This window comes from Procambarus clarkii, chromosome 11 (assembly GCF_040958095.1).
Source record: "Procambarus clarkii isolate CNS0578487 chromosome 11, FALCON_Pclarkii_2.0, whole genome shotgun sequence".
Taxonomy (NCBI): domain Eukaryota; kingdom Metazoa; phylum Arthropoda; class Malacostraca; order Decapoda; family Cambaridae; genus Procambarus; species Procambarus clarkii.
Window position 1 is genome coordinate 35095651 of NC_091160.1, and position 16826 is coordinate 35112476.

General features: G+C 47.5%; 1 protein-coding gene across 3 annotated transcripts in view; it reads right to left on the reverse strand.

The window, feature by feature from the left end:
• The window catches only part of LOC123758469 (Ankyrin-repeat, SH3-domain, and Proline-rich-region containing Protein), a 303178-nt gene that overhangs the window by 22947 nt on the left and 263405 nt on the right, over positions 1 to 16826 (reverse strand). For all 3 annotated transcript variants that reach the window (XM_069322576.1, XM_069322575.1, XM_069322577.1), the window contains one exon: positions 5165 to 5404. In XM_069322576.1, the coding sequence (XP_069178677.1) occupies positions 5165 to 5404 (240 nt within the window). The remainder of the gene's footprint in view (positions 1 to 5164; positions 5405 to 16826) is intronic.

Here is a 16826-nt window from a genome sequence, read left to right on the forward strand (position 1 = left end):
ATATATAAAAGCCAGATAGCCAGAGACTGGATTACGTAAATTTTCAAGAACTATATGTTTAAAGATGTACTGTACAGGTATCAAACAAAAAATGAACTACAGTACAACAAGGTAGGATGAAGTTTCTGTTCTAAATGATATTTTTCATTTAGAGTGAGTGAGTGAGTATGTGTATTTACAATTTGTATTTACTATTTGTAACTGCAGAATCGAGCTATTAGCTCTTGGACCCAGTCTTTCTAACCAATCTCTTTTTCCTCTATTTTATCTACTACATATAATTCTCTTATCACATACACACACACACATCCCCAGGAAGCAGCCCATAGTAGTTGTCTAACTCCCAGGTACCTATTTACTGCTAGGTGAACAGGAGCATCAAGGTGAAAGAGACTCTGCCCATTTGTTTCCGCCTCCGCTTGGAATCGAACCATCAGGACTATGACCCCCAGGCATTGTCCACTCGCCCGTGAGACCCCCTTGTACTCACCTAATTACTAACCTAATTGTGCTTGCAGGGGTTGAGCTCTGGCTCTTTGGTCCCGCCTCTCAACTGTCAATCAACTGATGTAACTTGTGTGTTTGTATGTGTGTTTTTGTTCCATCTTCACTATACCACAATCTCACCATACTCTACCTCACTATACTACCATAGCCTGGAACTATATCTTACCAAATTACCACAGCTTGGCATTAAACCTCACCATACCATTATAGCTTGCACAATGCCTCACAATACAACCATAACCTGGCATTATATCTCACCATACCACCACAGCATGACACTACACTTCACCATATCACGACAGGATGGCACTACACCTCACCATACCATCACAGGATGACACTATACCTCACCATACCACCACAGGATGGCACTATACCTCACCATACCACCACACCATGACACTATACCTCACCATACCACCACAGGATGGCACTATACCTCACCATACCACCACATCATGGCACTACACCTTACCATACCACCACAGCATGACACTATACTTCACCATACCACCACAGCCTGGCACTACACCTCACCATACCACCACAGCATGACACTACACCTCACCATACCACCACAGCCTGGCACTACACCTCACCATACCACCACAGCATGACACTATACCTCACCATACCACCCCAGCATGACACTATACCTCACCATACCACCACAGCATGACACCACACCTCACCATACCACCACAGCATGACACCACACCTCACCATACCACCACATCATGACACTATACCTCACCATACCACCACAGCATGACACCACACCTCACTATACCACCACAGCATGACACCACACCTCACCATACCACCACATCATGACACTATACCTCACCATACCACCACAGCATGACACTACACCTCACCATACCACCACAGCATGACACTATACTTCACCATACCACCACAGCCTGGCACTACACCTCACCATACCACCACGTCATGACACTATACCTCACCATACCACCACAGCATGGCACTATACCTCACCATACCACCACAGCAAGGCACTACATCTCACCATACCACCACAGCATGACACCACACCTCACCATACCACCACAGCATGACACCACACCTCAACATACCACCACATCATGACACTATACCTCACCATACCACCACAGCATGACACTACACCTCACCATACCACCCCAGCATGACACTATACCTCACCATACCACCCCAGCATGACACTATACCTCACCATACCACCCCAGCATGACACTATACCTCACCATACCACCCCAGCATGACACTATACCTCACCATACCATCACATCATGACACTACACCTCACCATACCACCACAGCATGACACTATACCTCACCATACCACCACAGCAATGGCACTACACCTCACCATACCACCACAGGATGACACTACACCTCACCATACCACCACAGCATGACACTACACCTCACCATACCACCACAGCAAGGCACTACACCTCACCATATCACCACAGCAAGGCACTACACCTCACCATACCACCACATCATGACACTACACCTCACCATACCACCACAGCCTGGCACTACACAACACATGGAGAACACCATAACAAAACACCATTACCTGAGCACCTAACACCATCCAGGCCGTCCTCTGGCGTGTCCCCCAACGGCTATGAACTGATGTACTAAACTGAAGCTAACCTAAAAGAGGACCCCCTTTACCCCATAAAAAGAAAACGGACCATCACGTTAATTTTGCGAGCCTCTGTCAGATTTCAGTACATTAGTCTTTGGCGTTAGGGGATTTATAGGTCAAAATGCGATGTACTGTTTCAGGCAGCGGTCTCCAGGGTTCAGATTACGGGCTATTCATGCCCGTGCCACCTCTTAAGTGGCTTAATCTTGATCCCTTAGCGCGTAGGATCACACCAGCCCCCCCCCTCCCCCCATCAACCACCTAAACATTGAAGACTTGTTCATTTTTCCCATCTTTTGAAGTGGGAGGATTAATTCATTAGCGCCTTATTAATCTAATCGCCCACGCTATATTTATCTCTGAAATTCTACCCCCAATACTCTGTAAGTTCAATCCTGTCGCCATTACCTCAATCATAGCATTTCTTGGGCGTCCCAAGATTATTCTCATGGCTTCATTTTGTACCTTCTCCAACTTGTTCAATCTATTTTTATTAACACAAGTAATGACGGGTGCAGCATAATCAATAAGATCTCATAGTATACGAGGAAATGTAGATGTTTATCTCTCAGAATGTTTGGCAATATGTTTATTGTTTGTGATGTGTTTATATGTATTAACACGATGTACTGAACGGGGTGAGAATAGCTTGAGCTACCTCATCCCTTTGTGTGTATTTTACCTCAATAAACTTATTTCAATTTCAATTCATAGTATACAGTCACTACTGGAATGTGAAGTGTTAAATAAGATTAATATTTGTGTACTGTAAGGATTTCTGAGCCCCTTGAGGGAGCTTAAATTGACGAGGGAAGAAATAGCCTAAGTCAATCGACTTGAGAATGGTCCAGGACAGACCGAAACGTCGTCGTCCCTTTACCTTCTAGTGTGTGGTCTGGTCAGCCTAAGCTACTCTATCATTTTGAGATGTATTTTATTACCTCATTGAGGAGGCCTGGTCGACGACCGGGCCGCGGGGACGCTAAGCCCCGAAAAACACCTCAAGGTAACCTACTTAATCCCTATAACATGTCAGCTGGTCACACGGGAGACATCTCCCGTCACGCAGGGTGCAGTCGCACCTCCACAGATCTCCAGTATCATCTCTTGATACTGATAAATGGCTCAAAAGGGCCACCACTTACGGGGTATTCATGCCCAAGCCACCTTTTGGGTGGCTTAATCTTCTCTCTCTCTAATCTTCTCAGCTGGCCAGTATTAGGCTTTGTCACGTGTAAGTCCAGCCGCTGGTGCCGCCATACCTATCCCATCTATACACGTGTTAAGTACACGTATGCAGGCGATGAGTCACAATAACGTGGCTGACGTATGTTGACCAGACCACACACACTAGAAGGTGAAGGGACGACGACGTTTCGGTCCGTCCTGGACCATTCTCAAGTCGATTGTGAGACTTCGACTTGAGAATGGTCGTCGTTGTCCCTTCACCTTCTAAGTGTGTGGTCTGGTCAACATACGTCAGCCACGTTATTGTGACTCATCGCCTGCGTGTCGGGAGTGTGTGTTCAGGGGACTATTGATCCTTAGTCAATACTCACACAGCGGTAAATTTAAATGTCTGAAAACTCGTTATGAAAATACAATAGAGGGAATAATGACTACATCTACAATACATTCCTCCCATGGTGGTGTTCATTGTTACTTTGGAAGTGCATAAGGGGCATAACTGGCCGACCCCTCACAGTGTTCAAGAGAGAACTGGATAAGCACCTCCAAAGGATACCTGATCAACCAAGCTGTGACTCATACGTCAGGCTGCGAGCACCCGCGTCCAACAGCCTGGTTGATCAGTCCGGCAACCAGGAGGCCTGGTCGACGACCGGGCAGCAGGGACACTAAGCCCCGGAAGCACCTCTAGGTAACCTCTAGGTAGGCATTACACTCTTGATTGATTGATTGATAAAGATTAAGCCACCCCAAAAGGTGGCACGGGCATGAATAGCCCGTAAGTGGTGGCCCCTTTTGAGCCATTACCAGTATCAATAGATGATACTGGAGATCTGTGGAGGTGCGACTGCACCCTGCGTGACGGGAGATGTCTCCCCTTACACTCTTGAAAGACCTGTACCATTTGAACATTAAAATATCATATGCGCTCTCTTGATATACAACAGCCTGCACTGTTAGTTAATTCCCAACTACTGAAGTGAGAGGATTAATTCATTAGCTCATTAATCTCATTAATCGCCGGAACTACATTTATCTGAATTTCTCCCCCCTCCCCCCCCCCCCCCTAATACTCTGTAAGTTCAATACACAGATTTGTTCATCTGTAAGTTCAATTCCATCCTCAGGAAATGTATATGTTTATCTCTCAGAATGTTCGGTAATATGTTTATTGTTTGTGATGTGTGTCTATGTATGTATTAACACGATGTACTGAACGGGGTGAGAATAGCTTGAGCTACCTCATCCCTTTGTGTGTATTTTACCTCAATAAACTTATTTCAATTTCAATTTCAATTCCATCCTCGTTGTCTCAGAGCATTTCTTAGGCCTCCTAAGATTACCCTCAAGGTTTCATTGTGTTTGGTTTGCCTTTATCAAACCAAGATATGACAGGTGCAGCATAATCAATAAGTAATCACAGTATACCAGGTGATTACTATTGGAAAGTGAAATGTAAAATAAGATTAATATCTGTGTTCTGTATGGATTTGTGAGTCCCTTGAGGGACTTGAAATTGACGAGGGTAGAAATAGCCTAAGATACTCTAAGCCTTTTGAGATGTTTTTCATTACATACGAACATAAGAATAAAGGTAACTACAGAAGGGCCTATTGGCCCATACGAGGCAGCTCCTATTTATATTTATTTATTTATTTTATTTACTTATATATACAAGAAGGTACATTGGGATTGTGGGGAAACATAATATAGTAATTAATCTAAGTATTACTTAACCTATACCTATAATAGGTTAAGTAATAATTGTAATTACGAAGCAATAAGATGCTTATCTTGACTCACCTGGCCCCGGAGCGCACGGAGACGTCTGAGCTTGGCCTCTTGCGCCTCGACGCGTTCGCGAAGTCGCCGAAGTCGGTCAGCTTCGGCGGCGACGGCTGCCGCGCGCGACTCCTGCTGCTTGAGGTACTTGAGCCGCTGCTCCCGCGCTACCAGGAGCTGCTGCTGCGTCTCTATCTGCTGCTGCTGTCTGCTGGCCATGTCGCGAAGCTCCCCTACCGTCAGCTCGCACCCGTCCGGCAGCTGTAATGACACAACATCAGCATAAGTCAGCCAGCCAACATAAGTCTTCAATCTGTACTTTTACCTCTAGTAAATATGTAAATGAGCCACTCACAAGAATATATATAATCATGATGTATTGGGAACCGTGGCCGCATGTTATAGTTGTTATAGATTCAGCTACTGGGAACAAGTTCCAAGTAGCACGGGCTATGGTGAACCCGTAACTTACCTGGCACAGGAGCGGGGCTATGTAGGGGTGGCCGCATGGGGGTTTCTGGAAGTTCTTCTACTCCCCAAGCCCGGCCCGAAGCCAGGTTTGACTTGTGAGAACTTGGTCTACCAAGCTGTTGCTTGGCGCTTGAGGGCGCTTGGACCTTTATACCAGTTCACGAAAGGGCTCTCCTGACCTTTGACCTTTCACATCCCTACTCTTGTGTATTCTCTAAAACAGCCTGTTGGACCAAGCTCTCACAAGTCAAGCCTGCTCCCGCGCCGGGCTTGGGGAGTAGTAGAACAACTCCCAGAACCCTAGCAAGGTCCAATCCACCAAACTGCTCAATATTACTATTTATATTTCCAATGACACAGGGATTCGAACTGGGGTCCAGCGGGTTAAATAAAGATCTTAATACCATTATACGAGTGACAAGCTTATTAGGCAGTTTTGGTAGCCTTGAGTGGATGAAGTGGATAGTTAAGACGTCATTAACGAGGGGAAGGTGGATTGGGAAGGTAGTTTTGGTAGCCTCCTTGAAGATACCTTGGGAGATGTAAGGGGTCATTGACGAGGCTGAACTGCCTAGTTTAAGGTCATCTCAACAAGGACAGGACGGTAATTGTCGCTGTTTTAGATTTAGCTACTCAGAACCAAATGTCCATGTAGCATGGGCTATGGTGATCCCCGTAAACCTTGTTGGTGGGTTTCTGAATATATTTACACCAGTGGAGAGACTTGCTGGCGGAGGAGAGGTGAGGGGGGCGTCCACCACCAGCCTAGAATTACGGGCTCACCATAGCCCGTGCTACTTGGGACATTTTGTTCCAAGTAGCAAATCTTTAACAACAACAACCAGCCTAGCCCCATCCCAACCCTCTGTCTTGATCCCGTCTATCAAGAACCCAGTCCCGTCGTACCATTCCTCCTGTCTACCACCTAGCCCCTCCGTCTACCACCTAGCCCCTCTGTCTACCACCTAGCCCCTCTGTCTACCACCTAGCCCCTCCGTCTACCACCTAGCCCCTCTGTCTACCACCTAGCCCCTCTGTCTACCACCTAGTCTCCAGCCCGTCTGCCCCTCTACCGTTAGGTTTGAGACTATCTCCTTCAGTCACTCTTCTACACCACTCTGCTAACTGTCCCTCACAGTCCTACACTCGCAGTTACACACACGCAGTTAACAATCATACGAACAGTTAACAGTTACACGCATATAAGCAACACTCCTACGTCAGGCTGCGAGCAGCCGCGTCCAACAGCCTGGGTTGACCAGTCAAGCAACGAGGAGGCCTGGTCGACGACCGGGCCGCGGGGTCGCTACGCCCCGAAATCACCTCAAGGTAGGGTAACAGTAAGTAACAATCGCCTTCGAATGCGATTGTTAAACAGCATCCTGTCAAACACCAGCTGTCAGGCAGGTGGTGTCAAACAAGGTAGTTTCCCCTCATTGTTGACAGTCCCTTTAGTCTCCCGTCACCTGTTCCCATCACTTTACACTTCCGCGTATTGAACTCCAATAGCCATTTACCCGCACATCTCTGCAGCTTGTTCCGAGTCCTCTTGGAGAATCCTATAATCCTCACCTCTCAAAACTTCCCTCGTTAATTTCGTATCATCTGCGTGCGAGCGTGTGTGCGCGTGCGCTTGTGAGGTCTTCTCGACAATCTTCAGGAAATAATAAAGATTTAGATGAGCACAGTAACGGTTTGGCTTGTGGCAGGTGGACGATGGATGACTGATTGATTGGTAAAGATTATGCCACCTAAGAGGTGGCACGGGCATGAATAGCCCCGTAAAGTGGATACTTGATGGTGGTAGTGGTTAAGGCACCGTCCCATTACTAGTTCCCCCCCCCCCTAACTATCCTGGGGCCAGATTCACGAAGCAGTTACGCAAGCACTTTCGAACCTGTACATCTTTCCTCAATCTTTGACGGCTTTGGTTACAAGCATGAAAACTTGCCAATCAACTGTTGTTATTGTTATAAACAGCCTCCTGGTGCTTCGGAGCTCATTAACTATTTAATAATTGTAAACAAAGCCGCCAAAGATTGAGAAAAGATGTACAGGTTCGTAAGTGCTTGCGTAACTGATTCGTGAATCTGGCCCCCGACTCCTATCCCGTCCATGTTCTCTACAGTCATCTTGGCTTGGTGCTTTCTCCTCATTATCACCTAACCTTAGTTGACCAAAGGCAAGATTAACATGATCAAACAAGAGGAAGGGCTTGGAAGAGGGCGGAAGGGCGGAAGTGAGGGAGAGAGAGAGAGAGGGAGAGAGGGCGGAAGTGAGGGAGAGAGAGAGAGGGAGAGAGGGCGGAAGTGAGGGAGAGAGAGAGAGGGAGAGAGGAAGGAGAGTGATGGAGGAAGCAGCAACAATTAGATAAAGAGAGAACTAGCGTGTGTAATGATGTCCAACTGTTGATTGACGGTTGAGAGGCGGGACCAAAGAGCCAGAGCTCAACCCCCGCAAACACAATTAGCTGAGTATAACCACCAGTCTATCCACCCCCCCCCCCCACCTTTCACCAGGCAGATGGGACAAGGCATCCCTGGTGATTAACTGGTCAACGAGACTGTTGCTGGACGTAGCCTGCACAACCCCCATACGTGCCCATCACAGTCCGGTTGATCCCATCACCAGAACACACACACACACACACACACACACACACACACACACACACACACACACACACACACACACACACACACACACACACACACACACACACACACACACACACACACACACACACACACACACACACACGTCTCAGTGGTCTCTTGAAAGTTTGTACCCTCGTCTGGGCATCCCTTACCCCCCCCACCCCTCCCCTCCTCCCCCCGTGCCAATTATCATAGAAATAACCAAACTGATGTACCCGGGTGCCTCTACCGCCGCATTATATAAACATGGAACAAGGCGACTGTTACTAACCGCTTCCTGCACACTATTCCTTGCCCCACCCATCTCCTCCCAAGCCTGCCTCCTCTTAAAAAAAAATGCAAAAAAAGGGAGAGGGGGGGAGGGGGAATACGTGGTTGATGGGGTTCTGGGAGTTCTTCTACTCCCCCCAAGCCCGGCCCGAGGCCAGGCTTGACTTGTGAGAGTTTGGTCCACCAGGCTGTTGCTTGGAGCGGCCCGCAGGCCCACATATACCTGGTTGATGGGGTTCTGGGAGTTCTTCTACTCCCCCCAAGCCCGGCCCGAGGCCAGGCTTGACTTGTGAGAGTTTGGTCCACCAGGCTGTTGCTTGGAGCGGCCCGCAGGCCTACATATACCTGGTTGATGGGGTTCTGGGAGTTGTTCTACTCCCCCAAGCCCGGCCCGAGGCCAGGCTTGACTTGTGAGAGTTTGGTCCACCAGGCTGTTGCTTGGAGCGGCCCGCAGGCCCACATACCCACCACAGCCCCGCTGATCTGGAACTTCTCTTAGAAAACAATCTAGTTTTCTCTTGAAGATGTCCACGGTTGTTCCGGCAATATTTCTTATGCTCGCTGGGAGGACGTTGAACAACCGCGGACCTCTGATGTTTATACAGTGTTCTCTGATTGTGCCTATGTCACCTCTGATGTTTATAGTGTTCTCTGATTGTGCCTATGGCACCTCTGCTCTTCACTGGTTCAATCCTGCATTTCAATCACCCCACTGCATTGCAATCATTGCATTTCAATCACCCGTAGCTACTACCAGCTAAGCCATCAATGCACAACCCGTTCTCGCAAATTCGTATAGTCAATATTGACTTATTAACTACGTGCATAGGTGATATACTAAACATAATAGATACCCTTAAAAAGCTTCATAGAAAACACCGACCTTACCTAACCTTCTTAGTATGTTAAGATAAGCATCTTATGCTTCGTAATTACAATTATTACTTAACCTATTATAGGTATAGGTTAAGTAATAATTGTAATTACGAAGCAATAAGATGCTTATCTTAACATACTAAGACGGTTAGGTGAGGTCGGTGTTTTCTATGAAGCTTTTTAAGGGTATCTATTATGTTTAGTATGTCACCTATGCACTTATTTAATAAGTCAATACTGACTTTACGAATTTGCGATAACGGGTTGCAATGCAATGCAATCACTGCATTTCAATCACCCATTGACCAAGTGAGGTGATTCGATGAACTATGCCCAAGTTGACCACCGAGCGCTCACAGCCCCGCTCCTGTGCCAGGTAAGTCTACTACGGGCTCGCCATAGCCCGTGCTACTTGGAACTCCATTTCCCAGTAGCTGAATCTTAAACAACAAACAACACCGAGCGCTGTCGGGTCTTGGATAAATGGTCTAAGGACTACCAACACTTTTGTACAGTCGAGTGGTCTAGTGGTTCAGGTACGCCAAGGTGCATAGTGCTCCTGGCTGTCTGGGTTCGAATCCCTCTGGGGTGTGGAGTTTTCAGTTTTTATATATATATATATATATATATATATATATATATATATATATATATATATATATATATATATATATATATATATATATATATATATATATAGAGAGAGAGAGAGAGAGAGAGAGAGAGAGAGAGAGAGAGAGAGAGAGAGAGAGAGAGAGAGAGAGAGAGAGAGAGAGAGAGAGAGAGAGAGAGAGAGAGAGATTCACGAAAGCAGTTACGCAAGCACTTACGAACGTGTACATCTTTCCTCAATCTTTGACGGCTTTGGTTACATTTATTAAACAGTTTACAAGCATGAAAACTTGCCAATCAACTGTTGTTATTGTTATAAACAGCCTCCTGGTGCTTTGGAGCTCATTAACTGTTTAACAATTGTAAACAAAACCGCCAAAGATCGAGAAAAGATGTACAGGTGCGTAAGTGCTTGCGTAACTGCTTTCGTGAATCTGGCTCCTGGTGGGTGCATTGATCTCCACAATCACCTCTAGCCATGGGTGAGGATCTGGTAGGCCTCCTTACGGACCATTTTCCAGTAGTAGGAAGTTTAGGTGCCTCTCAAAACTCCCCCCCCCCCCACCCCCCCCCTCACACACATCACAACTCTCTCTAACTTCCTGCTCAAAGTTTGGCAATCTCGTCTCCCGAGGACCTGTGAATTACTGTGAGGTGCGCCCAGAACAAACGCAAAAAGATGACGTGGATAAACTGGAAGAATGGTACAGTAGTCGGTGGCTGCTTGAGTTAAACTTTCAGTAAGTGCAAGGTAATGAAACAGGGTGTCGGGACCTGGAGGCCAGATACAAGATCCCAATTCCTGGATAGTTTAACCGGTTTGGTAAGACCTGTGGAGGGGGGGGGGGTAGGGGGATTAATGTCCCACAGAACTTGTCTACTGAACCCTACGTCCAACGGATATCGTGCGAGGATTATGCCAGGATTAACTTAAGGATTAACTGCCAGGATTATAATTGTCTTTATAAATCTGAATATGGCAGGAATCTCAAGGTTAGGTTAGGTTAGGTTAGGTTAGGTTAGGTTAGATACCTAACCTAACCTAACCTAGCTTTACGATACCTGGTTGATGGGGTTGTGGGAGTTCTTCTACTCCCCCAAGCTTGGCTGTCACGGTTGGTCTCTGTCCACTCTTATCTAACGCCCTGTCACGCTTCCTCTTGTCCACCAGGATATCTAACGTCCAGTCCACTTGGAGTGTTCACTTCCTGAGACTCCCAGCGTGGGAGGGGACCTCCCACAGCACCTCCACGCTCCCACCACTGATGGCTGAGTATATTCTCTCACCTCTCTGGATATACCTCGCTTTTTGGCCCTCCTTTTTTTCCCTAAGACTTTTGAATTGGTGTAGTTCTGTTCTGTTGTTCTCTCTAGGTATCTTACTACCATCTGATCAACCAGGCTGTGACTTATACGTCAGGCTGCGAGCAGCCGCGTCCAACAGCCTGGTTGATCAGTCCGGCAACCAGGAGGCCTGGTCGACGACCGGGCCGCGAGGACGCTAAGCCCCGGAAGCACCTCAAGGTAACCATAACAACGGCAGTTAGCTCTGCTTCCATTGAGTAGCCGCTAGTTCTCTCTTGTTAATGGGTTTAGATTCAGCTATTGGGATAAAAAAAGTTGTAAGTAGCACGGGCTATGGTGAGCCCGTCTTACTCACCCGGCATAGGAGACGTGTGCGTAGTTCTCTATACGTTAGTGTTCCTTATTTCAGTATTTTGTTTTGTTTTGAAAGACGCTGTTGCTAATTAACACGTGCTGTCATTAGCAGGATTAGCAGGAGTCATCACTGTAGATTTGGTCCAACTCATTTGCTGTTTGTTTAATAATGTCTTCCAGACACTTGTGTCACACTTGTGTCACTTTCGACACTTGTGTCATGTTGAAGATTGTCGCTGTCAACCAATCTCCAATCTCATGTTGAAGATTGTCGCTGCCAACCAATCTCCAATCTCACGTTGGAGATTGGAGATTGACGTCGTATTATTCTGTTCCATGGATTCCTTCTCCCTGGGAAGGGGGGGGGGGGTGTCAGCCCCACAGGGGGGGTGAACCCCCCACCCCTGAGCCCCAGCAAGGGGGGGGAGGGTCTTCGCCTCCCCCCACCCCCTCCCTTCCCCCCCCCCACCCTGCCTAACGGGTTCTCGGATCAATATAACGATTAAATAATTGAATGAAATTTGTATTATTGGTAAGGTGAGTAATCAGTATGTATCTGGCCTGAATACTGGATGAGTATTCAGTCTGAATCATCCACACGCACACCCCACACCATCCACACCCACACCCACACACCATCCACACGCACACCCACACCATCCACACGCACACCCACACCATCCACACGCACAATTGGACACGTTCCTTCTAAGAAGTGCCGAATCATCTAGGTTGTAAGGGACCTACGGGCCGCTGCAAGCAACAGTCTAACCGATCAAGCTATCACCACCATCAACCGATCAAGCTATCACCACCATCAACCGATCAAGCTATCACCACCATCAACCGATCAAGCTATCACCACCATCTGTACATCAGCATACTGCTCACAACAACAACAACAACAAGATGACCCAGACAAATTGAAACAATAGTTCAACAAATGTCCACTAGAGTTTAACTCCGGCAATTGCAAGGTAATGAAACTGGTTGCTGGGATCTGGAGGCAGGAGACAAGGTGTTAGGAATGAGGCAAGGGCGAACATCTCATAGCTAACAAATGCCACCTACGTCAGAGCAATATTGGAATATGCAGCGCAAGCGTGGGCTCCCTTTTTTCTAGTCCCACACTAATGCAAATTGGTGAACTAAGAGTTACGAGGAAAGAATAATGGAATTAAAACCCCCACGTCAATGGGAGACAAAAGGGTTAGAGGAGACATAATCACCACATACAAAATACTAAGGGAAAACTGAGAGGGCAGACAAGGAGAAGATTTGGGAATGGACGGAACACGGGAACACAGGCGCAATCTGAGTGCCCAAATGCGCCACAGAAAACATGTGAAATAACTGTTTTTTTCGACAACAGAGAAGTGAAGGACTGGAGACACACTCTATACAGAGTATTAACTGTAGATGTGACAGTTCAATAGGTGCAGGAATCTGTACACCGATTGACTGAAGGCGGGGAGGTGGGACGGAAGAGCTGAAGCTTAACCCATCAATACAAGTGAGTACACGGGTGTGACTGGCCCCCAAACGCACGCACGTGCACGCACACACGCACACACACACACACACACAGTGGAAATGTGTGGAAAGAGACGAAATGTTCACACGTAATAATAACAGAACGAGGGGACATGGGTGGAAGCTTGAAACTCAGATGAGTCACAGAGATGTTAGGAAGTTTTCTTTTAGCGTGAGAGTAGTGGGGAAATGGAATGCACTTCAGGAACAGGTTGTGGAAGCAAATACTATTCATAATTTTAAAACCAGGTATGATAAGGGAAATGGGACAGGAGTCATTGCTGTAAACAACCGATGGCTCGAAAGGCGGGATCCAAGAGTCAATGCTCGATCCTGCAGACACAACTAGGTGAGTACACACACACACACACACACACACACACACACACACACACACACACACACACACACACACACACACACACACACACACACACACACACACACAGCCAGCAGGTCTCTCCACACTGGAACACTTGTACACACACTTGTGAACTAATTTACGTGTGAATTAATACGCGGCCACAACATTCACCACAGTCACTTACAGCGTCAAGCTCGCAGACTCGACCCCTTGGCAATATTACACGGATATCATAATATATACATAGAAAATACTCAAGGAACACAGCTTCAGCATTTACACACACACACACACACACACACACACACACACACACACACACACACACACACACACACACACACACACACACACACACGGATAATTCCTTGTGAAGGGAAGCTGAAACTAACTCAAATGAACCTGGTTGATACCTGGTTGATGGGGTTCTGGGAGTTCTTCTACTCCCCCAAGCCCGGCCCGAGGCCAGGCTTGACTTGTGAGAGTTTGGTCCACCAGGCTGTTGCTTGGAGCGGCCCGCAGGCCCACATATACCTGCTTGATGGGGTTCTGGGAGTTCTTCTACTCCCCCAAGCCCGGCCCGAGGCCAGGCTTGACTTGTGAGAGTTTGGTCCACCAGGCTGTTGCTTGGAGCGGCCCGCAGGCCCACATATACCTGGTTGATGGGGTTCTGGGAGTTTCTCCAGGCTTGACTTGTGAGAGTTTGGTCCACCAGGCTGTTGCTTGGAGCGGCCCGCAGGCCCACATATACCTGGTTGATGGGGTTCTGGGAGTTCTTCTACTCCCCCAAGCCCGGCCCGAGGCCAGGCTTGACTTGTGAGAGTTTGGTCCACCAGGCTGTTGCTTGCAGTGGCCCGCAGGCCCACATACCCACCACAGCCCGGTTGGTCCGGCACTCCTTGGAGGAAACTATCTGGGTTCCTCTTGAAGATGTCCACGGTTGTTCCGGCAATATTTCTTATGCTCGCTGGGAGGATGTTGAACAACCGCGGACCTCTGATGTTTATACAGTGTTCTCTGATTGTGCCTATGGCACCTCTGCTCTTCACTGGTTCTATTCTGCATTTTCTTCCATATCGTTCACTCCAGTATGTTGTTATTTTACTGTGTAGATTAGGGACCTGTTCCTCCAGTATCTTCCAGGTGTATATTATTTGGTAATCTCTCTCGTCTCCTTTCTAGTGAGTACATTTGGAGGGCTTTGAGACGATCCCAATAATTTAGGTGCTTTATCTCGTCTATGCGTGCCGTATATGTTCTCTGTATTCCCTCTATTTCAGCAATCTCTCCTGCTCTGAATGGGAGAGTGAGTACTGAGCAGTACTCAAGACGGGACAACACAAGTGACTTGAAGAGTACAACCATTGTGATGGGATCTCTGGACTTGAAAGTTCTCGTAATCCATCCGATCATTTTTCTGGCTGACGCGATATTTGCTTGGTTATGCTCCCTAAACGTTAGGTCGTCGGACATCATTATTCCCAAATCCTTTACATGCTATCTTGAGGTTATCTTGAGATGATTTCGGGGCTTTAGTGTCCCCGCGGCCCGGTCCTCGACCAGGCCTCCACCCCCAGGAAGCAGCCCGTGATAGCTGACTAACACCCAGGTACCTATTTTACTGCTAGGTAACAGGGGCATAGGGTGAAAGAAACTCTGCCCATTGTTTCTCGCCGGCGCCTGGGATCGAACCCAGGACCACCAGATCATAAGTCCAGCGTGCTGTCCGCTCGGCCGACCGACTCCGCTGCTGTTGTCCTACTATGGGCACATTTGATTGTGTTTTGTACTCTGTATTATGTTTAAGGTCCTCATTTTTACCGTACCTGAGTACCTGGAATTTATCACTGTTAAACATCATGTTATTTTCTGCTGCCCAGTCGAAAACTTTATTAATATCTGCTTGAAGTTTTTCAATGTCTTCAGCCGAGGTAATTTTTATGCTGACTTTTGTATCATCTGCAAAGGATGATACGAAGCTGTGACTTGTATTTTTATCTATATCTGATATGAGAATAAGGAACAGCAGTGGTGCAAGGACTGTACCTTGAGGTACAGAGTTTTTAACTGCGTTTGGACTAGATTTTATATGGTTGACTGTTACTCTTTGTGTTCTGTTCGACATAAAACTGAGTATCCAGCGTCCTACTTTACCAGTTATTCCCATTGGCCTCATTTTGTGTGCTATCACTCCATGGTCACATTTATCGAATGCCTTTGTGAAGTCCGTGTATATTACATCTGCATTCTGTTTTTCTTCTAATGCCTCAGTGGCTTTGTCGTAGTGGTCAAGTAGCTGTGAGAGGGACGATCTTCCCGCTCTAAATCCATGTTGGCCAGGGTTGTGGAGGTCATTGGTCTCCATGTTGGCCTGGGTTGTGGTCATTGGTCTCCATGTTGGCCTGGGTTGTGGAGGTCATTGGTCTCCATGTTGGCCTGGGTGGTGAAGGTCATTGGTCTCCATGTTGGCCTGGGTTGTGGAGGTCATTGGTCTCCATGAAACTAGTGACCTGACTCCTGATCACTCTCTCAAATACTTGTATTATGTGGGACGTTTGTGCAACTGGTCTATAATTCTTTGCCAATGCTTTGCTCCCTCCCTTGTGTAGAGGGGCTACACAAGGGAGGGAGCCTACATCCTACACAGTAGGATGAAGTGAATATTACCTGAGATTGATTGATTGACTGATTGAGTTTACGTAGGTCATGGCCAGTAAGATATTGTGGTGGGCCTTATAACCTTCCAGAAGTTAATGACCCTTAACCTAGCCAAACAACCATAGGTACACATAACTACCTCCTACTGGCCATGGGATCACTACACACACGCGGCCCGGTCTCTGACCACGCCTCACCAATTACAACAACAACAACACCACCCACAACTTAACACAATAGGTGCCTATCGCGTCTCCACAACCTCGAACTTCTCTCGTCTGCAAGTTGCCAGCACCAACAGTCTGGTCGACCAGATCGAATATTCTCTCCAGGAACTACAACTTACTCTTGTGTGTACCTGTGGGGGGGGGGGGGGGAGAAGGGGGGGGGGGGTAGAGGGGTAGGGGGGGAGCAACATACCAGCACAGTGGGTCAGTCATGCAAGACAGCCCCCCCCCACCCCACCCCCCACCCAAAACCCCACCACCCCCCACCCCACCCCACCCAAACCCCACCTCGATCAATGAGCACCCAACACCCCGCACCTTCCACTTCCACACACACACACATCCCCACTGTCTGT